Genomic DNA, 23,159 nt, shown 5'->3' on the forward strand with positions numbered 1-23,159 from the left:
GTTTTAGTTAATTATATGTATTATTTCATTAAGACATTTTTAAAAAATTTATATTTTGACTAACTATATTTTTAAAACGATGTTTTTGATTCAATATTTTTGTACTTACCTGTTTGGAGATAGAAATTCGATATTTTTGCATTCTATATTTTTTCCTTGATATTTTGGTAATTCTATATTTGTGTATTCGATATCACGTCAGTGATCCAACTTATTTAGCACACAGTTAATTAGCACAGTATACGTTTAGCCTTAGGGGCCTCACAAACCATATACTAAGAAAGTGGTATATGAACTACGACTGAAATAGGTACAAGGCCTAGATCCTGTAGAACCGCTGGGGCCACCACGAACCACCCAAGGTAGTGACACAGGGGGCCCCTGGGTGACGCGTCCAGTGTCTAAACACAGCCGCGAATCACCATTTACTTCTATGGAGAAAGTCGCGGTTGGAAAATTACAAAGGAAGGAAACTTAGAAGAGGACTTGGGACAAACCCCTTCAGAACTAGGCAATTCTAGAGTCAATACCCAGGGAAGCCGGGTGCATAGGTGTGTTTTGATGTCGGGTTTTGTTGTGGTTTTCAAAGGCGAGCTGCGAACAAGTGCTGCAGGCGACCAAGTCGAAAGTGTCCTGATGGATCTAAGCCTGGATCCGAGTTGAGAAGAGCCTGAAAGCTGAGGGGACAGAGTCTGGGTCACTAGCCAGTGACCAGGAAGGCAAGGAGATGATGCCAACCGATGTCGGGTGATTTCAGGTGAAGAAGGTGAAGCTTGACTCTTCAGCCACGAGGACCAGGAGGTGTTGACGACAACCAGGAACTGGATTCAAGCTGTCCCACAAAGGATGTTTGAGTGCTGCAGTGTCGGATTCCGGATGGGACCCAACAAGCCTTGACAACAGCAACCCATGCAGAAAGCAGAGATTGGCTTTGGTGCAGACTAGCTAGGTCTGAGGGACTCACCCTTTGGGGGGGAGACAGGGCACATCTGGAGCAACCAGGGAAGCCCAAGAAAAAGAAGAGTTACCTTTGTGGGGATCCATCAGTTGACGGACCAGGGATCGCGAAAGAGCCTTGAGTGGGAATGCTAGAGGCAGGCCCATGGAATACTCGTGGAGTGTAGGCCCACAATCTTCAGTGCAATTGGTGCTCAGGGCTTTGGCTACGAGTAGCCCAATGCACAACTTTGGGAAAGCCTGGGAAGTTGATGCACTTGCAAATGTGCACGGTGTCCAGGAGTTCTTGTCCCACGTCTATCATGATGGCTGTGGGTCTCAGCTTTGCTGGGATCTCCGGTCGGCCTCAGATATCTGGAAGACTATGTCCTGTGTCGCAAATCCATTGGGATCCGGAGGGAGCCTTGGAAATGCAGACTGGCAAGATGCTTCTTTGGTGCCTGTTTAAACAGGGGAGTCACTCCTTGACCCCAAGGGAGATTCTTCCTTCTTATGGTCAAAATAGAATGTTGAGGTTCCGGGATATATGTTGCATAGTTTCGTCCAGGCTGGTGGTGGCTACCGCCAGCCTGGCTGGGGCAATCCGCGCACCATCCTAATGGGCCCCTAAGTGGGACCACAGCCCTCTCTGAAAAGCATTCACTGAATGCACCCACCCGGCCCCAATACACTAAAGCCTGTCTGGGGAGGTGGTTAAACCTCCCTGTGACAGGAAACCTGCCAGAGTTTCGTCAAGCAGCAGGAGGTCAGACTCGTGTCTGTGGCGGCAGCATCCATTTTGTGATGCTGGGGCTCTTTAAACTATTAGCATTCAGGTAAGTGTGCACAAGTCTTCTCCCTCTCGAAGGGTGGAATTCTACCCCCGCTGCCAGGACTGGCGGGGGTAGGATTCCAAAGTGTTTGACACCAAACACGACATGTTTCCATGCAGCCATTCCAAAGTTAGCATTTACCGCTAGGTTATAATGCACTTAAAAGTGTATGGTCTGGCTGCATCACAGAACAGCTACAGAGAATAAATTCCAAAAGCTGCAGAGGGGTCCTGTTGTAGTTTTTACGAATGGGTGCCACATTTAACTTGAACAGTCAGCAAACTATTTTGTTTGGACAAAACAAACTCCAAAACTGGCATTTTGTCTACTCTAAAGAAAAACAAATGTCTCAGACATATAAGCCAGTCTTCATTTACCTTGCCCGTGTCCGCCATTCATCATATGAGTATTGTTGCCCCACCTGCAATAGGATGGGATAGGGACAGTCACTGGACATGGTGGGTCTTTGGTCAATGCGCCGCCACATCAGGCGCAGCCAGCAAAGAATCTGCTGATGTAAACCCGGTCCTTCACAGGCTCTAAACAGAGTGAGTTGGCCAGTATGTAAGTACCACTTAAGTCTAAACAACTCCCCTTGTGTCCACTTGAACAAAACAGGAGCAAGATCCCACATGTTAACATTAATAAGAGTGATGCCTTCTTCAAACTGAAGAAACTGCCCTGAACATCAATAACACTTTGTGCAGTTGCTGCTGGAACTCTATTGCCTTAAATCGTGACTAAAGAAGCTCAGTGACAGGAAGTATCCACTCAGGACATTCCCACTAAAGTAAGAAGAGGATCTCTATTAAGTATAGAAAGCCAGAATTATCTTTGCACTTTAACAGTTCTACCATTATCTCCAGTGTGGAAAGCTTTGAGATTGTACTCTGGACTTTGCATTACAGTTCCAATGCACTAATCATGCTTCATGGCTGCGAGTTTAGTGTTACAGCCTTTTAAAATATTTTCATGAGCTAGCTACTTAAATATCCATTTACATGGAATCATGTTACAGTTAAGAAAATGTCATGTCTAATCATCATTTGCATTAAGTTTCTGGTAATACTAATTCTCCATCTAAAGGCACACATTGCAAGGGTTGGACAGTGTAAGAGCTCATGGAGCTGACCTGGACCAGACGGCAAGGGATCCCAGAGCAAACCCGCACTCGCCAGATGATAACACTCGGCATTGTTTACAAGGGATAGAGAACCTACATAAAAGAAAAGTGCAGCCTAAGTTATAGGGAGTTATTCTCAGGGTGTGACCCTCATGCCTTAAAGTTGTCTCGCCTTTCTTTATTTTCTAGTCCTTCATTTAGAAGCACAGTCTGTCGCTGGACAGGGGTCTCACTTCTTGAAGCAGTATCTCAAAGCATTAGATGGTCCCTGTCCTCTCTTAGAATGCAACAGTTGCGTCTCCCCTCCTTCTTGTTAGCATTCACTGATTGTATTTTTCACCCTGCACAGTGATCCTTTGCCTCGGCTAAGCTTACTCTGTACAAATACCCATGTACAAGCACAAATTGTCACTGACTGAGTGTCACTCTTAGATCTAGAAGCACAGTCTCAATCATTTTGTTGGAATGAATCTCATACATTGATACACAGTTTCTCACAATGTAATGTCATGCTTTTGTGCAAAATTTCAGCTACTGTTTGGATGTTTTATGTCTTGGAGCAGAGTCTCACTCACTTGGTGGTAGTATTGCACAATAGTTTTACTTGTGTTGTGCGTTTCAGTCCCATACCTTAAATCATTTTCATGTATATCCTGTATCTAGGATTATAGTATTACCCAGTGAAGCAGAAAGACCCTTATTAGGGCATACTTTTCTCCTGGCTATGCTGATTGGCCCTGCCATTGCTCACACTGACTTTAACACAGCAAAGCACCATAGAGTTTCGACCCAAAGCAACTCTAGTCTCACCCTGGCTTCCTCTTGGCCTTGCGATTTCTAATGCTGCACTGCCAAGGAGCCAGATTACAATGATTTTACTAGTAGAAAGAGAAGGCAACAATCAGCTGAGGGATTCTGGTAAGGATTTCAAGTGACCCTTCTGCTCAGAGCGACCAATGCACAATAGGGGTCTTTTACTAAGAACCATAGTAGTCCCTGACATTAAGGGGACCCTCTTTGGGTGTGGATGCTCTCTTTATGGAAAAAGCATACCACAACTTAAAGTGAAATCAGCCAATGGCTGAAGTGGGCTCACACACTGCCTCATGATGCATGCCAAAGTATGTGGAAGAAAACTGTGATTGACTCAACAACAGACTAATGGATGAAGTCTGGCTGCAAACCCCTATAAGTAACTAGTAAAATCAAAAATGAAGAGACCTGAAAAAGCCCATCAGTATGGTGTTGGCTGCCAGCTTCATAAAAAAGCCGATTGGTATGGTATTAGCTGCCAGCCTCATAAAAAAGCCCATCGGTATGGTGTTGGCTGCCAGCCTCTTGCCTTACCTATTGCTTTGTTGCAATGTTTTTGTACATCTTTATTACAAATAGATAGAGAAGTCTGAAAACAGAGGTACATAGAGAGGCTTGCAAAGACAACTAGATAGCAAGGGTTGTGTAGATAAATTGTTTTCCATGGATGGATATTGTTGCATAGATAGATATTTAGGTAGTGTGGAATATATAGCTGGGGTTGCAAACATATATAGATTGATCGATAGTTAGGTTGCAAAGACAGAGTTGCAAAGAGATAGAGTTGCAAAGAGATAGAATTACAAATATAGATGCATCAACCAATTGAGTGTGATGATAGATAGATAGATAGATAGATAGATAGATAGATAGATAGATAGATAGATAGATAGATAGATAGATAGATAGATAGATAGATAGATAGATAGATAGATAGATAGATAGATAGATAGTTTGCAGTGGCCAGACTGCTCTCTGGGAAATGATGTTTTATAGCATAACTCGCACACTTAACCCCTTTGTTGGTAGGCCTCCAACCCCCCCACCCCCCACCTCCCCTCCCTGTGCTGTTTTTATATTTGGGGTACTTAGGCCCCAGTAACCTATTGACCACATAAGGTATCCATGCCAAATTTACGTCCTTTTTTTCCAACATCATGGGGATTCTGAAGGTACTAAGGATTTGTGGATTCCCCTGGAGCGGACCCAGAAATTAGCCAGAATTCAGCAAATCTTTTTTTGGGGGGGGGGGAATTGGAAATAAATGGCTACAGATGTAAGCGTCTTTTTTTCCTGCAAATGGTATAAAAAGGGGGTTGTGGTGCTGAAATCACCATCTTCACAGCATTCAGGGACAAGCAGACCTTTGTCAGAAAACCAACATTTTTTACACAGTTTTGGCATTTTTCTAGGACATAGCCTATTTTTGCTATTTTTTGTGCTTTCAGTCAATGGTAAAAATGGGTGTAAAAGCGATAATTGATTCTTGAAAGCTATACATTTTATATAAGTAGACAAAATTCTGAATTTAGCAAGGGGTCATTTATGTAGATCCTTCAAGGTTTCTTTATAGAAACTAACAGTTAAAAATAGGAAAAATTGAAAATTATTTGAAAAAAACCAGCTATTTGAGTCAACATTTTCACCTGTAACTTCTTCTAATTATGACAACTGTTTGAAAGCAATATACTGTTACATCTGGTGGACCTTTCTGGTTGTGGGGATATATAGGACTTTTAGGTTCACCAAGAACCCGACGAACCCAGAGCCAATAACTGAGCAGTGATTTGCAATGGTTTAATATGATGTACCGGGTATATAGCAATTATTCTGGGAAAATGTATACATGGACAAATCAGTATGAAAGACACCTATCCATTTCTGAAATGGGAACAAAATATAGATTTTAGAAATAGTAGATATTTGCACATTCACAAAATTGGGAATACCCATACAAGCATGAGAATTAGAGGTCATTTTTTCAAAATGACTTATTTTTATACAGTGTCTTTCATTTGGAAGGCAGAAATTCATCGAAAGTCAATAGGTAATAACAGTTGCTCTACAATTCTGTGATACCCTAAGTCTCCCATAAAAATGGTACCTCACTTGTGTGGATAGGCCTAGTGTTCACGAAAGGAAACGGCTCAAAACGCAACGTGGACACACCACATTTTCACAATGAGAAACTATCCTTTTTTCGCAAAGTGCCTAGCTGTAGTATTTGAACCCTAGCTCTGACGGCAACCCTGGACACCTAGCAAACCGATACATTTGTGAATACTAGACACCCATGGGAATCCAGGATGGGGTGACTGGAGTGTCATTCAGCAGGTTCTGTTACCCAGAATCCCTTGCAAACCTTAAAAATTGTCAAAAAAACACATTTTCCTCACATTTCTGTGGTGGAAAGTTCTGGAATCTGCTTGGATCACAAAGTTCTATCCACCCCGCGTTTCAGCGCCTTGATGCCCTTGGGCTTAGTCCGCGCTTTACAAATCTCATTTCATTTCATTTCTTTTCAAGTCTTCCAAGAAAAATGGTACCTCACTTGTGTGGTAAAGCCTAGTGCCCCGAACAGGAAACAGCGCAAAACGCAACCTGGACACACCACATTTTCACAGTGAAAAATTACCCTTTTTTGCAATGTGCCTAGCTGTAGATTTTGAACCCTAGCTCTGCCGGCACCTAGGGAAACCAAGAAAACCTATACATTTTTGAAAACTAGACACCCAGGGGAATCCAGGATGGGGTGACTTGACAGGCTCTCATCAGGTTCTGTTACCCAGAATCCCTTGCAAACTTAAAACATTTCTCAAAAAAACACATTTTCCTCACATTTCTGTGGAGGAAAATTCTGGAATCTGCATGGATCCACAAAATTCCACCCAGCCTGCATTCCCCAAAGTCTTCAGAGAAAAATGGTAGCTCACTTGTATGAGTAGCACTAGTGCCCGCAACAGGAAACACCCAAAACGCAACATGGACACACCACATTTTCACAGTGAAAAATTACCCTTTTTTTGCAAAGTATCTAGCTGTAGTTTTTTAACCCTAGCTCTCCAGACACCTAGGGACACCTAACACACCTATACAGTTTTTAAACCTAAATACACAGGGGAATCTAGGATGGGGTGACTTGACTGGCACCATGAATGCAAGGTGAATCGAAGTGCCCTTGACATATTTATATTTGGCCACAAGATGATGTAAATGAAGGCACTGTTCGATTGTCCCAAATCCCTTCCAAAAAATGTATTGCACCTTGGAAAGAGTATTATTCTCATTTGTCCATGAAATAAGTTGCTCCAAAATGACTCTACCAATAATTTTGGTGGTAGAGTTGAGTAAAGATATTGGGCAATAGCACTGTGGGTCATGGGCATTAAACTTTTTAAGCTATGATTGACTAGGGACGTACCCCAAGAGGGCGAGGCTCTCACCCACCAGATAAAGTGTAAAATGCTAGTAAGAAACAGGCACCAGTGCCCAGGGTCATCGTTAAGTAAATATAGAGGGATTCCCTCCAGGTCTAGTGCCTTCTTTAAGGACTCATTATCGATTGCTTGCAGAACTTCTTCAGTGAAGATCTAGCCCGCACATGCTGCGCATTCAACCTGATCCTCCTCTGGTGTTACAGCACTGGCGTCGGAGATGCCAGAAAAATGCTCAGTCCAGGCATCAGAGGCAACATGGACAGTGACTTTATCTGAGGATGGCCCAAGGTCTAGACCTGCCTGGATCACCTTCCAGAATGTTTGGGGATCTTTAATCTGGCAGGCAACTGTGATGGTCTCCCACTCCTCATCCTTTAGGGCTGACTTCCTTTTTTTCAAGGATAAGGCTTATGCCTTTTTACAGGACGATACTGCACCCTGGTTCCTGGGATTTTGCTTTGAGGTTGAACATAATTATCATTTGCCACTATACAGTCTTTGTCGAAACAGGATTTGCCATGGGGGTGGACTCTTCCAGCAGGCTTAAGGAGCAAATCATTTATACGGGACATTAGTTTGACAAAGCTGCGTAAAACAACATTGGGGCTTCTGGCATCCAGGAGGCAGGACATCATCATATCTGCACTACTGCTGGCTATCTAGCTCATAACTTGCTTCATGTCAGCTGAGGGCCAGACCAACCTGCGTCCAGCATACTTGGTAGTTAAACGCTGGCTGCTCCCTGCAGTAGTTTACTGGTGCTTCAAGGGGAATTTATTTTGAAGAACTAGAATTTTGTGGTCACTATAAATTGTGGCAATAACTTCACCTCCCAAAATCCTAAGTTAAAGGTACCAAGAGGTAAAACCTCGTATAGGGTATTCTGCAGGGAGGTGGGGCAGAGTGGGGGGGTAGCAAACATGGACATACGATGAAAAGGAGGGAAGTCATTATTTAATTCCTCCTTTCCGTCGTTTGTCTGTGTTTGCTAACCCCCCCTTCCTGCCCCTCCCCCGCAACGCCTCACCGCCACGCCCCACAGCACGACCTATACGAGCCACAACTGGAAAAAGCAAAGACGATCATCGACCCACTTCCCCTCCCAATAATTGTTGGAATTCCTGGCGTATTAGATATGGAGACCACACTTACTAAATCAAAAGATACCAGAAGAGAATACAATAATGACCCCTGGGATCTGTAGCATCAGGAGCTATTTCCTCATTAATGGGATCAAAAAGAGTTGGGAGAAGGGAGGGTATAGTTCCCAGCTTGGCATTAAAATCTCTAGTCAAAAGGAGGTTGAAAGGTCTACCAGCCTGTAACTCACTCATTGCTAAGGAGACAATGAGCGAAAAAAATCGCAGAGAGTTTAAGAAGCTCTTGGTTGAAAATGTATTGTTATAGATCTTCAACATAAGAAGCCCCCTAAATATACTCCCCCATTGGAGATCAAAAGCCTGCACCAAATCCGTTGCAACCAAAACTGTTTTACAATATTTACTTTAAACCACTCAGATAGGCCCCGTTTAGCATGACCCATTGGAGAAGGAATCGCAGGAAGGGTAAAGCACATACACCTTTCAAAAACAATTTCTGAGACTGCCCACGATTCCTACATAAACACAATATCAGAATCATTTATAAACATCTGTCATCCCTCTATGTGTAATTTTGAAGCCAGACCAGCGGCATTCCAACTAGGAAAGTTTACATTTCTACTGACCCCATCCATAGGAGCACCAATCACACCCGTATTTAGGGCGCCTCAATTTATCTAACGCAGAGGTCTTCAAAGTTTTTTCCTCAGAGCCCCCCGAAGTAAAATGTTTTGAGGTCGGGCCCCCCTCCAAAATTTAGGGCAAGGATTGAGGGAGCAGGAGGGACATGGCTGCGTGCAGTGGATGGGGCTTATGAGATCATTTCAGGAGTACTTTTTCTATAGCTTATAAACCACACTGACTGAGATTCATAACACAGCAAATGCATCAAACAAAAACATGTATTATCTCAAATACTTATCCCTATAATTGGGGTGTTATAAGCCCCTCATATTCTTGGACCCCCAATGCAACCACACCTGCTGCACTAATCATAACTGCAGGCCTGAGTAGCAGGCAATCTCCTCTGAATCTTTTACCTCTTCCCAACCATGATGGACCATCACCTCGGTCCTATTGCTAGAAAGGAAAATAAGCTACCATGCCCTTATTTTTAAAGGTACACAGTCATAATTGTGATGCAGTGGGTCCCTAAAACTTCTGGACCCCATTCTGGCCTCATTTGCTTCCTTAATGATAACCAGCAGTGGCCACTTACACACCTGGCAGCAGTTCCAGCTTCACTAAAGAATGGCCCTGTAAAAAAAAAAAGGAAGAAAGAGACCACTTATATTGTCCCCTTCTTTGGAGTATCTCTCTAAAAAAGCTGTCTCTGGCCATTTGTAAACATAAAAATGAGCCCCCATACAGTGCTCCCTACTCTGTATCTCAATCATTTCCTCTGTCTCATAGACCATTATTGTGAGGCCCCACGGGTTGAGAGGATTAGGGCTCTGCATATGAATACAACCATTCTGGCCTTCTACCTGCCACCCATGGACTCTGCTTTCACAAAAAATCTGCCCCTGAATGGTTGATGCTGACTTTGCAGAGCCTCTGCCTGAAAGTGAAAGGTGTTGTGGTGGTGCAGAAAGTTAATGAATAAACCAGCCTTCTTAACAGCCTTAATTGATTAAGTCCCTTAAAGTCAGGGCCACATGAACTATGGGTTTCTGCAGCAGCAGCTTCTCCCACATAATTATTAAGCTGATATCACATTATTTCATGCTCACTTAAATGACTGTCAAAACACTTTATATTGTATTGCAATTGCATTTACTTAATGTTTGCTACCCCTGGTGGGGTGTAGAAGTGCTTTTTCGGCGAGTAGCATGCTTCTCCGGAACCCATACAGTATTAGTGGTGAATTAGTATAGTGAAATATTAAAGTAATTTGAGTAGTGGACTGTTAGTCAGTGATTTGGATTGAGAAGGATAGCAAAGGTGTAGAAGCGGGAAAAAGGTTTGCATTTATATAGCGCTTGCTACCCCTCATGAGGTGTTGTAGTGCTTTTTCGGCAGTAGCACGCTACCCTGGAAACCATAAAGGATTACTGGTGAATTAGTATAGTGAAATATGAAATTAATTTGAGTGGTGGACATGTTAGTCTGTTATTTTGATTGAAAAGGATAGTGAAGGGAAAGAAGAGGGAAGGATTTACATTTTGTTTGTTCTTTGTTTTGGAGCTCATAGCAGTAGGAGGCTAGGTATGAGTAAAAGGGAGGTGGCAAGTGATGAGGCCAAACACATGCCCCCGCAGAGAACGCACTAGTCCACCAGACCCTGCATTGTTTTCCGGAGGGAGCGATATGTATTATACATACTTCTAAACCCACGGATACCCCCCCCTTGCTACCTTACTAGCGGCAGGAAACAAGCAGAAGATACACTGGTGTGCACCCAATGTGCGCCAGCTCTGCCAGTTCCAATGAAATACACTGGCGAGTGTGGTAAAAACAATAAAAAATGCACACTTCCTTAGTTTGCATTCAGATGTGGAGCACTGTAAAAGGCCTAGCTTAATAACAGTTTAAAAGAGCACCTAGAGAAGGCGGTATTTAATTTGACAGAACATTGAATATAACATTACTCTGTTTCAGTCATAAACATTAAAAAAAAGTACAAATTTGACATGGTACAGACCCTGGTGATACAAGCAGCAAGAAGATGGAAGTGTTGGCTTTTGAAGAAAGAAGAAAGCCGGTAAATATGTAATATTCGTTTTTTAACAGCAAATTTGTATGGTGGATGCAGCTCAGTTTACTCAAGTCGGTCATTTTCCAGGTTAGTTTAATCACACTCCCATTATTCCATGGGTCAAATGTTTTCTGTCACGAATGGAAACCTCTGGCACACTTTCCATTATTTTTGCCAATAATAAAAAAAGAATATTTCTTTTATTTTGAAGAGCCCAAAATGTTGCTCACAAATTAGGGCAATGACGTACCAAAAAAAATCGCAGTGGCTAGAATATTCTTCTTATGGAATAACAATCTTCCAGATTCCCACCAAATAACCGTAGACACATTTGCTGAAAGAAACAGACTGTTCTTCAGAAGTTTTCAAAATGTTTTATTCACATGCAACCACTGACTGTGGGTCTGCTTGTGCCCTCCAGTGATGGCCCTCTGGAGTGAGACAGGACATGCAGACAAGGCTTCACGGTGGCCCTGGGACTTGACCTCACCCTGTTGCCATCCTACTGAGCCTTTAAGACCATCGCCTGACAACGTGCACAGGCGAGGCAGCTGGAACTAGCTGGTGAGTGCTCCTCTCCTAACATGCAGGGGATGAATCTGCTCTAAACAGCTGCACCACATTAGAGGGGACCTATGGCGGCTATTAGACGCTAAATAGCTTGTTTGGAGAGCACCCACTGAAGAGTCTTCACCTTTGTGTCACCTTGTAATCTCAAGCCCCTTTTAACTACTACACTACAATAGAAAAACATAGAACACTGAAGCTAACATTCTGGCAATATAAAAATAACCTTCACTGCTACAGCTTGGTGGGTAGATCGTTTTTTTTTTGTTTTTTTTGCAAGCTCTTGACCCTGCCTGCACACTCACTTACCCCCACACCCACACCACTCTGAGCACAGGTCACACTCCTCGGCTCTTGTTAATGAAGACGGCCTGGAAATGCAGCAAATAAACATAGTCGCACTCCCAGGCCATCTTCATTTACATATACTTGCAGAGGCATTTGCGCCCCCCTGGGAACCCATCAACGCCCCCCAAAGGAGGGCGCGCCCCATAATTTGAAGACCTCTGATCTAATGGGATCCAGTGAAAAAACACAAAGGGCTCAGGGTTTTTGATCTCGGGAGAGTGGCCACGCAGCCAGACAGGGGCAATTCCTCCATGGGGGAAGAGGAGCATGGCCCACGCAAACGCCCACACTGCTGCGAAAAAAGCGTTGAAAACAAAATGGTAATAAAATGGTTTTATCACCATTTTTTTTTTTGCTGTCTGCCAGCAAACAGAGTGTGAGGGCAGGGTGTGGCCAGTGCGTTACTGCTGCCAGTCATTGACAGCAGTAAGGAGTGCCAACTTAAGTTTGCATTACGCATGTTGACTTGGCCTGCTACCTTGCTACGGAAAAAACTGACGTGCTCAATTCAAACCTCTCCAACCCAGCTGCCTTGGACAGCTGTGTTGGAGAGCAGGCAAAGTCCTGCAGTGCCTTTAGGAGCATAGAGCATGCCCGCTACAACCAATCAAGATGCTTCACTCATGATGCTTAACAGTATGTGAAGAGCGTCTTGATTGGATGAGAGAGTTGGCTCTGTGCTTCACTCTCTGAGGACGTGCTGCAGAACAACAAGGACATGCTGCAGAACACCGAGCAGAAGTGTAAGGTAAGTAATTGTTTTTATGTTTAGAATGATATTATTTTGTATATTTTTATGTGTATTTTTTTTTATAAGTGTGGTGCCCCTCTGATGTGATTTGCTACGAACCACCACTGCAGCCAGATGAACTATCGATCCTGCTGTAGTTAGTCACCCCAGCAGCAGAGCCTCCAGCTCAAACAACCTCCATTCCAAGATGTCAGTTGTTGTCATCCAAACCTGCAAAGGATATTCTAAATTTATTTTGAATGGGAAGGTGAGGTTGAAAGTGCTGCTTGTTGGTGGGTTGATTTGAAGGTTGTGCCCCAATATTCATGGGACTGGCCTGGGACACGTGTCTATAGAAATAACCAAGTGGCAGAATCCTGATCAGACTTGGTTTAACCATGCCAGCTCTTGCCAAGACCAGTACTTCCCCTGCAACTACAGGATTATGGACAATAATGATAATGATATCACCAGGAAAGTGCATCCCCAAATGGCCTTTACCCCCCACCTGCCATACAAAAAGAATCTCATTGTGAAACTCCCACTGGTGGCTCACATTGTTATTCAGCTGGTAGGTTACTTTGGGGCACAGGCATCAAGTTAATCCCAAATAGTAAATTTTAAGGATTCGCTATTTGGTAAACACTGATGCATAAGCATAAAGGATTCGCAAATATTTTTACAAATCCTCAACATTCCCTAATAGTGAATCGCAAATTGTGATTTGCTATTAGGGAATGCAGCAGTAAATTGCAATTACCAAATTGGTAATTGCAAATTGCAAATTCAATTGTAAGAGTGTCTAAGGCCCCCCTGATGCACCCCCAAAAAAAGATAAGTGTGCACATGTGGCACACACACGTGCCCTAAGGGAATGTGTGTGTGCCACAGAACCCTTTGAAAACTGCACTTTTGTGTGTTTTTTTCAAAGGATTCACAAATTATGATCAACTTGAAATTAATGGTAATTTGCAATCCTTAAGTGCAAAGTCGCCTTTTGGAAATTCTACATGCATCACATTTAGGGAATTGCGAATTGGAATTCCCTAAATGCATTTGCAAATTAGGTAATTGCAAAGATTCTGATTACCTATTTTGCGAATGCAATGCCTTTGATGCAAGGAACTCTCCAACCCCAGCGCCTGCAACAACGACATCACACCCTCGCAAGGCCTCTGCGACTCACACGCCTCATTCTTTCACCGCAAGATCGCCGACATTCACGACAGCTTCGGCGCACAGACCACGCACCCAACCACCGAACCAGCGCACCCAACCACCACCCTCTGCACCTGGACCTTGGTCAGTACCGATGACACCACCCGCACGATGAACACCATCCACTCCGGCTCCCCAACCGACCCCTGCCCACACCACATCTTCAACAAAGCCGACTCCATCATCGCACCCCAACTCCGGGACATCATCAACAGCTTCTTCGCATTCTCCACCTTCCCGGAGAGCTGGAAACATGCCGAGCTCAGCGCCCTCCTGAAAAAACCCACTGCGGACCCCACGGACCTCAAGAACTTTCGACTCATCTCTCTCCTCCCTTTTCCTGCCAAAGTCATCGAGAAGATGGTCAACAAGCAACTCTCCGCCTTCCTCGAAACAAACAGATCCCTCGACCCGTCGGAGTACGATTTCCGAGCAAACCACAGCACCGAGACCGCCCTCATCGCAGCTACTGACAACATCAGGTCCATGCTCGACAGCGGGGAAACTACAGCCCTCATCCTCCTGGACCTCTCAGCAGCCTTCGACACGGTATGCCACCGCACCCTGATACAACGCCTCAGCGACATAGGAATCCAAGGCACGAACCTGGAGTGGATCATCTCGTTCCTCGCCGGAAGAACCCAGAGAGTCTGCCTCCCTCTGTTCCGTTCCGCGGCTTCCGAAGTCATCTGCGGGGTCCCACAAGGATCCTCGCTCAGCCCCACCCTCTTCAACGTCTACATGAGCCCCCTCGCAGCCATCGCATGCAAACACAACCTCAACATCATCTCCTACGCAGACGACACCCAGCTGATCCTCTCCCTCACCAACGACCCGGACACTGCCAGAGCCAGCCTCCAGGAAGGAATAAAAGAAGTCGCGGAATGGATGAAGCTCAGCCGTCTGAAACTGAACTCAGACAAGATGGAGGTCCTCATCCTGGGACCATCCCCCTCTGCCTGGAACGCCCCCAAGCCCACAGACCACGCACACAACCTGGGCTTCATCCTGGACTCCTCTCTCACGATGACCAAGCAAGTCAACGCCGTCTCATCATCCTGTTTTAACACCCTGCGCATGCTCCGAAAAATCTTCCGATGGATCCCCACCGCAACCAGGAAGACGGTCACCCAGGCCCTCGTCACTAGCCGTCTGGACTACGGAAACACCCTCTAGGCCAGAACCACTACCAAGCTCCAGAAAAGACTACAGCGCATACAGAACACCTCAGCAAGACTCATCCTGGACATCCCCCGTCACAGCCACATCTCTGCCCCCCCCCCAAGCGCCTTGAGACCCCACGGGTGAGTAGCGCGCTTTACAAATTTCCTTGATTGATTGATTGATTGATGCATGGGAAAAGGCATTTTGCCGGTCGCAAACGGGCCGATTCGAAGTGTTTGTGACCGGTTAAATGCTTGATGCGTGTGCCCCTTTGTTCTTAAGGGCCCACGTTGATTCAGGTGAGTCAGCTGAGAGACTTGAAAGGTTGGATAAAACAATTACATAGGGTCAAGATGCTGGAGGAAGATGAACCACGGGGAGGGAGTCTGGGCTTAGCCGTTGTCTTTCAGACTGTCTATGAGTACGGACCGGAAAGGTTCAATGTCCAGTCCTCTGAGTCACGGAAAGTGTGTCCGCTCCTATGGCCCTGGCCATAGTCAAAGTTGCAGTGTTGGACTTGGCCCTGGTCACAGGGTCATCCCTGAACTTTTTTGCCTTCCTTCTGTATTTTCTCTGACCTGTGTTTGTTGGTTTTATGACTCTGAGCACTTTACCACTGCTGATTAGTGCTAAAGTGCATATGCTCTCTGTATTGTAAATGAATGCAATGGATTAGTGACTCCGTGATTGGCTTATTTGGTTTACTTGTCAGACACTAGTACAGTGCACCGTGTGTGCCCAGGCCTTGTAAATCAAATGCTGCTGGTGGGCTTGCAGCACTGATTGTGCCGCCCACCGGAGCAGCATGTAAACTATGGCTCAGGCCTGCCATTGCAGAGCCTGTGTGCAGTATGGTACTGCCAAGTTGACTTGGTAAGTGCACCCACTTACCAGTCCCTAAACCTTCCCTTTTCTACATGTTAGCCACCCCTAAGGTAGGCCCGAGGACAGGGTGCATTGTGTGTAAAATTTAGGACATGCCCTGATGTGTGTGGCATGTCCTGATGATGAATTACAGCCATTTTCGTTTTTCACTATTGCAAGGCTACCTCTCCCCATAGGCCAGAATGGGCAGTTTGATTAAAACACCTATAATCCTAACTAATCCAGGGAACATGGTAGAAATTAGAGTTTGGTATGCCTGAACTTAGAAAGATAAAATACATTGTTTAGTGAAGTTGGTTTTAACATTCTGTGTTTGAAAATACCACTTTTAGAAAGTAGGTATTTTCTTGCCTAACTATCCAAGCCTGCCTCTGCTAGGTTGTGTGTATTCCATGTCTGGTTTCTGAGTGACAGGGGCTAGGGGGCTCTAGGATACAGGGTGAGTCAGCACAGGGCTGAGTAGGCCTATCTGCATGTAGAGTGGTGGGAGGAGTTGCACCTGGGCCTGAATAGGGCTGTGCCTGCCTTCCACAATGCTGGCTCCTGTGGTGTGGCTGATGACCCTGGCCCACACTGTCAAAGAAAAGAAGGAGTCCTGTAAACAAAGTGCCCTAGGACTGCACAGAACTGGTTTGGTCGAGGTACAGACACTCTCTGCCTTCAGAGACAAAGGATTTGTGTGTATAAAAAAGGGGACCCAGACCCCAAAACTTTAGATCACTTCTGGGAACTAAGACAAACCTTTGCTGAGGAGAAGAAGCAGGAAGCTGAAGGAAGAGACTACCCACGTGCTGTGTTTTTGGGGGTTGGCCTGCAGTGGTTGCTTCATTGCCAAAGAAAGGAGAAGGGGACTGAGTTTACTTTTCATCTACTTGAAGAAGACTCTCCAAGGGCTTGAACTTGTGCTTGCCTCCTGCCTGAAGTCTCAGGGATGCAAGACTTCACCAACCAGCTCCCTCCTGAATTTCCTTGTTGGGAATTGAAGTGCCTGCTGTTGTGCTGTGCCTCTGAGAGACTGCGTCTTGCTGGGAGCTGGAAGCGCAATTCAATGACGAGAAGCGCATTGCCGCCGCAGCAGTTGCCCTTGCATCACCAAGGAAGCGTGCCGAAACTGCTGCTGTCGCCATCGCAGTGGTACAAAAGGGGGTGGTACAAAAGTGGGTGGTGATGGACGGAGCATCTGAACCAATCAAACACTCACACCCAGCCAACAGATCTGGGTTAAATCCACCACCGTTCTTTAGCCCACTCTACCACCCCAGTTCAGACATGGCCATATGCAAATCAGTCTGACCCTGTGCCTCATGGGAACAGTCCAGCCTGAACTGCCAAGCCATGCCTTCCCTGGACCGGAAACAAGCTTCAGAGGACCGGTTTCTGGCATTTCAGCCGTCTTCAGCCTGGCTTGCTTGAATCCAGTGGCACAATGAACAAGGGACCCAAGTCTGAGCATACCCTGCCAACTTATGCCGAACAAAGTGGTACAAAAGGGGGTGTTGATGGACGGAGCATCTGAACCAATCAAACACTCACACCCAGTCAACAGATCTGGGTGTCGCCATTGCATCGCCAAGGCGTGGCGCATCACCGGAGAAGCATGTCGCTGCCGCAGTGGTCACCGTCGCATCACTGTAGAATCGTGTCTCAGGGCCTGTCGCGGCTCCAGTGTTCATAGAGTCACTGCACGGCAATCGGGCGTGCAATCATCGCATCAACGTTGTCACATCATAATCAAGACCCCATTTTGGCGCATCGCACCGGAGAAGAGTATCGCATCGAGGCGCCATCCTGTCGCATCGTACCGGAGAGCAGTAAGAAACCAACACATCACCTCCCCACACAGTAAGGAAGCGAGCATCAACTCCCCTGCGCAGCAGTGAGGAACCTACGCATCTACTCCACTAAGTGTAAGGAACCGACACATCACCTTCCCTGCGACCCTTTTGTTTGTTCTGCATTACGCATCCAAGGAACATTGAGAGTAAATTGTTGCATTTACAACTTGAGATAACTGAGCTATTTCCTACCATTTTAAAGTCTATTTTTGAGTACAGTATTGTGGATTGTTGTTGTTTGGTCTTGTGATAAGTCTATATAAAAATACTTATTTTTATAATACAACCTGTGTGGTGTCCCTCTGTAGTGTTGTCAGTGTATTACTGTATGTGTTCACAAATGCTTTACACACTGCCTGAGATAAGCCTGCCTGCTCGTGCCAAGCTACCAAGGTGGTGGGCAGGGGTTATTTTAGGAGTGTAGCCCCTTACCCTGACTAGACGCAAGGGTCCCGATTTGGTCAAAGGTACCAACCTCTGCCAACTAGAGACAACCAAAGCTAACATGCAGTGTTAGCACGACCTCTATATCCAGCTCCCCTTCTGTTGATTGGGCGTCACATAGATGATGCTATACCGGCTGGTGGAAGATTAGAATCAACTGCAGCAAGTGAATTTGACTTTTGTAAGCATACAAGGGCACCTTACTCTGGATTTAAGAGTATGGCCTCAATGGCAGTGAGTCAATTATAGACCGGACGTAGTTTGGCATCCAAAAGTTTGCTAAACTCACACTCAGGCTATCCCAAAGGTCAGTGCTCAGGAGACACAAGATGGTCAAAACATCAGACCTTTGTGTCACCGGAGTTAGTTAGGATTTGGCCAATTTTGGTTTTATAAGAGGAGACCTGGGCATCTTAGGCAGTGGCAAAGTATCAAAGTGTTCAGTCACAAGCAAGAGCCGATGCTCTGCCAGATTTATTTAATTGGAGACAAGATCTACCTCTCCGCAGCAGAAAGTTGATTATTGTTGCATGAGTATGAAGTTTTGGGCCCAAGGTTGTCCTAGAGGCAGCTTTTCTTTTTCCCATGCTGACTCCAAATTTCACAAGGAGGAAGAATGTAGACTAAAGACACGGTACCTTCGAAGATAGCAAGCTGGTCAGTTCAGTACTGTCAGGGGTTGAAAATAAACAGACCAACAGAATAAGCCAGGCCCTGTCAAGTAATGCTGGGCTAAGACGAGGCTATCTTGACCTGGTCTTTGCCCGGGCACACACCTGGAGCACGCCCTGCATGCGCCCCATGCAGCAGGAAGCTGGAGGCCAAGAAGTTCTGTCCAAAGGCCCCTCCCCCTCACAATGCATGCTGGGGGAAGTAGTCCCACCACAGTACATGCAGAAAATAAACTAGTGCGGGCGGGTTTTGCAGACAAGTGACTGCCGATGAAAGCTTCCATGCAGCGGGAAGATTGATGCCAAGAAGTACTGTCCAAAGGCCTTTCCCACTCGCGATTCACATGGGGGGACAAAGGAATCTACAACAGCATTAGTAGGAGACAAGAACTGTTAAGGCTGGAATGTGCCATGGGCTCACATCAAAATCAAAATAGAGTGGAAAGAAAAAGACCTGCCACCACATCAGGCTATAATCACAAATCAACTCTAAAGTAATAATGAAGTAAAAACATAACCACTGGCACTGAAGGGAACTACATCGTGCAAATGTGCTCCTTGAGAAAGAGCAAAATGCAGTCACTCAAAATGAAGATAGTGAATGGCTGAACTAGGTTGACCCATTGAGCCATGCTGTATGCTGTAGTGGTCGAAGGCAACCTTTTAATGACCCAACAGACCAATGGATAACGAAAGCTGGTTGAAAGCCCCTTTGGGAAAGTATATTACTCATATAATTCTAGTAAAATCAAGAGTGTTTGGTTAACCGCATGCGCGCTAGCGGGTTTTCCCGCTGCGCGCTGAAAATTCGAAAATCGAGCGTTACGCGACAAAGCCAGCTCGTCATGCGCGCAGCGCAGGTAACGCCCATGACGAGCTGGCTTTGTCACCAGCATCGAAGGGGTTAAAGTGAGACCTAAACATAGTAAAGGAAAAGAGGGGAAAAATAAGTGAGACATGGAACAAAGAGGGCAGAAAGAAAAAATATTATAATAATGTGATTATATACAGACAGAATGAGAAAGATGCCTTTGTAGAGGCACCACAAACGTTCAAGTTGCTGGCCAGGATCATGGCCTGGAAGTCAGTACTGAGGGAGCTATGGGGATCATCACAAGGCATGCATATGGCTGAAAGTAAGTCAGCTGCAGACAAAGTGGTATGGTAGAGAAAGAGGGATAGTGGGATAAGGAGACACAAGTGCCTCGAGCCTTCCCTTTACAAGTGGCCCCCTGGGAAACTGATCTTTTTCTCTATTTCACCTGTTATTTTAATAGCTTAAGCGCTTTTACTTTCTCACTCCTACCTTTCACTCTCTCTCCACCTCGTGCCATCCTGACAATTGTGGGGCTCCCGAGCAAGGCGTATTTCAACTGTTTTTGTGTGACCCCCACTTCTAAAACTTTAAGTATAATTTAATATTGTATGGTATAATGTAGGTTCGAATTTACAGCTAATCTGTAAGAAAATGAAAAGTTGTTTCAAACAAGGGACCACAGAAATGTTTAATATGACACTGAGAACAAAATGGCATATGCAATATGCAGAACAGAAGAAGCCCAATCTATGTGAAAGAGGCAAGGATCGGTCAAACACACTTTTGAATAGGATAGTCGATTACAGACTAAGGGGTCCATTAGGATGGCGGGTGGACTTAATCCGCCCGTCATCCCATCGTGTGACGGGACCGCCCGCCATAAGGGCGGGGCTCCCGTGGGGGGTGGTAGGATGCTCCCGCCTCAGTGGCAGGCACATCCTGTATCTTTACCATTGCGGCGGGCGGTGCTGAAAGCACCGCCAGCCGCAATGGTAAAGATGCATGTTGTGCATTTCAAAGCACAACGTGGAAGGCACCGCACAGTGCCTGCCACGTTGTTCTTTGAAATGCAGGGGGGACCATAGGTACCCCCCCATGTGCACCCCCAACCCCTCTGAGTCCCTGGGGGCCAGCAACGGGCCCCCAGGGACTCCGCAAGGCGACCGAGGCGGAAAAGCGGCGGATGGTCTTTCCGTCCGCCACGGTCCCCCCGCCATAGTAATATGGCGGGGGGGAAATGGGTGGCGGACGGGTGGCGGCCGGGCAAGGATGTCAGGCGGATCGCCACCGCCCGCATGGCGGTGGCGATCCGCCCGACATCCTAATGTGCCCCTAAGTGAGACAGGCGGAAAAGAGCCACACAGCCAAAAGACGCGTTTGGGACAACATTGTGGCACTAGTGTTCAAGAAGAGGCAGGGGTAGCATATAAAAGGCATCCAGAATAGGTGTGTGGAAGGAGACAGAAGATGGGAGGTAAAAGAACACTGGTACAGGAACAACATACTGTCTGTGTGATGCAAGCAACAACATTTTGACGTTTAATGTTTCTGTCAATTGACCTTCCTGCACATGTAGATGCTTTATAAATGTGTGATTTTTTTTGCCAGAGGTTTATCGAAGGGCTTGTCCAGCAAAGGACTTGGATTGGGCTTTCCAAGAAAGACAATGATCAATGGATCTGGGAAGATGGGTCCATATTGGAAGGCAATGGGTATGTAAGAACCAACTGACATACATGAAAGAGAAGGAGAGATAATGTGTGTGTTTTGTCAATTTGTTTTGCTTTGTTTCAGAATCCATGCATTTAATATAGGAAAGAGAATGATCAGAAAAAATAATAAATACTGTGAGCCTAGAGTCATCCCTCTACATGAAACGCCCACATACTAAGTTAATGTTAATACTGAATTTGTTTTACTTTTGTAATAACATATGCACACAGACAAACACATATGAAGAAGCAGCATTACAGAACATTTTATGGTAATGTGGGTGGGATAGCCCGTATGGAAATAGCAGTCTAACCCAATTTTAGACTGCATATCATATATCTCAAAGACTCACATTGAGAGTATAGAGCAGGAGTGAGACAGATTTTTTTTTCTTTCTATGAACCATGTGAGAGTTTGCTTTGTTGCATAGCATGTAAATGGTAGAGAGTAGATGCATTTTTAGGTAAGCAAAAAGGCCTTAACGTATACTGTCTATGGAGCTAGTGATAACTTTCCAGGATGAAGTTCACAGGTCTATTTTTCTAAAGCCCAAGATGAACTTTCTAGTGCCATACTTTCCTATGGAGGTGGAGCTTTATGGGATGTAGAAAAGAATGTGTCAGAGCTTCTATAATTAGAAAAGCATCTGTGATCACTGTTTTTGTGTGAACATTTAAAGTGAGTTTGAATCCAATTAAACATCCAATATTTTGACCACCTAAGAGGAGTACACTTAGGGCCAGATTAATTGAGATTTCATAAAGCGCAGCACAAAGCAGCAAAACAACTTGCTGAACAGAGCTGAAAGAAGAGAGCAGGAATACGCCATATTTACAGCGGCTCCTTCTCCACTAAAGTATAGGAGCGGCACCCCACTGCTCTGTGAGCAGGTCAAAAAGAAAGAATACAATTATAATAAACCATTGTTAGTATCATTTTATTTTACTGTGGTTCAGCTAGTTAGGGGCGGGGCCTGGGTTGAGCTGTTACAGAGGAGCGGGGGCGGGGGGGAGTAGTGACCCCTCTCTTAAGAGTGTTTGACAGTTTGGCAGGCCGTCTTGGGCCTGCCAAACAGTCATGCGCTCTTTGCATTTTCTCCGCCTGGCTGTACCGTACAGCCTATGTAGGGAAAATGCACAGCCTTCCAGTCCCTCTCTGAGAGCCAAACTACGGCGCTCAGACCAATCACAACGTTGCTGTAACCCAGCGTTCTGAGTGACTAGGGGAGCCTGGGAGCCTGTGTGTTTCCTGCTTCCTGCCCCTGGAATCCTGCAGTTGACTGAAGAGCCGAAGAGGACCAAGAGGCGGCTGGCCCTTGGGTAAGTGATGTAAAATGTAAAAAATATTTTTTTCATTCCCTCACCTATGACCTGCCCACCCACTGCTGGTAGGTAGCAGCTGCCACTGCATGTTTACTAACGTATGGCGCATTCCTGCTCTCCATCTGTGCTAGTGCACTGTGTGCTGCCTATTGCCAACACAGAATGCAGCACACTTAGAAAGAGAAAAAAATCAGAGAAATGAAGATATTACAGAATTACATGCCTTGGGAAATCTGGGAATGTGCAAAAATGCACGGGTGAATGCATGGGAACACCAACTCCCTACTCATGTTGCACTTTTCTGGCACAGAGTAATGCAGGGCAGATCCTTGCGTTACTTCAGATTTACCAAAACATGATGGCCACACAAGATGGCTTTGCGTGGCTTAGTAAATCTGACTTAAGGATTGCATTGCTCTTACGCCACCTTGCATGAACCAATGGCAATGCAATCCTTTGGTACATCCGGCCCTTATTATCCTAAAAAGGTTTGATGAGTGGGAGT

The 23,159-nt window shown here is 45.5% G+C and overlaps 1 protein-coding gene across 1 annotated transcript in view; it reads left to right on the forward strand.

The window, feature by feature from the left end:
* The window catches only part of LOC147701850 (CD209 antigen-like protein C), a 124,185-nt gene that overhangs the window by 91,666 nt on the left and 9,360 nt on the right, over positions 1–23,159 (forward strand). The window contains exon 5 of the mRNA XM_086930483.1: positions 21,228–21,331. Within this exon, the coding sequence (XP_086786609.1) occupies positions 21,228–21,331 (104 nt within the window). The remainder of the gene's footprint in view (positions 1–21,227; positions 21,332–23,159) is intronic.

The sequence above is a fragment of the Lissotriton vulgaris genome, chromosome 7, assembly GCF_964263255.1.
Source record: "Lissotriton vulgaris chromosome 7, aLisVul1.2, whole genome shotgun sequence".
NCBI lineage: Eukaryota > Metazoa > Chordata > Amphibia > Caudata > Salamandridae > Lissotriton > Lissotriton vulgaris.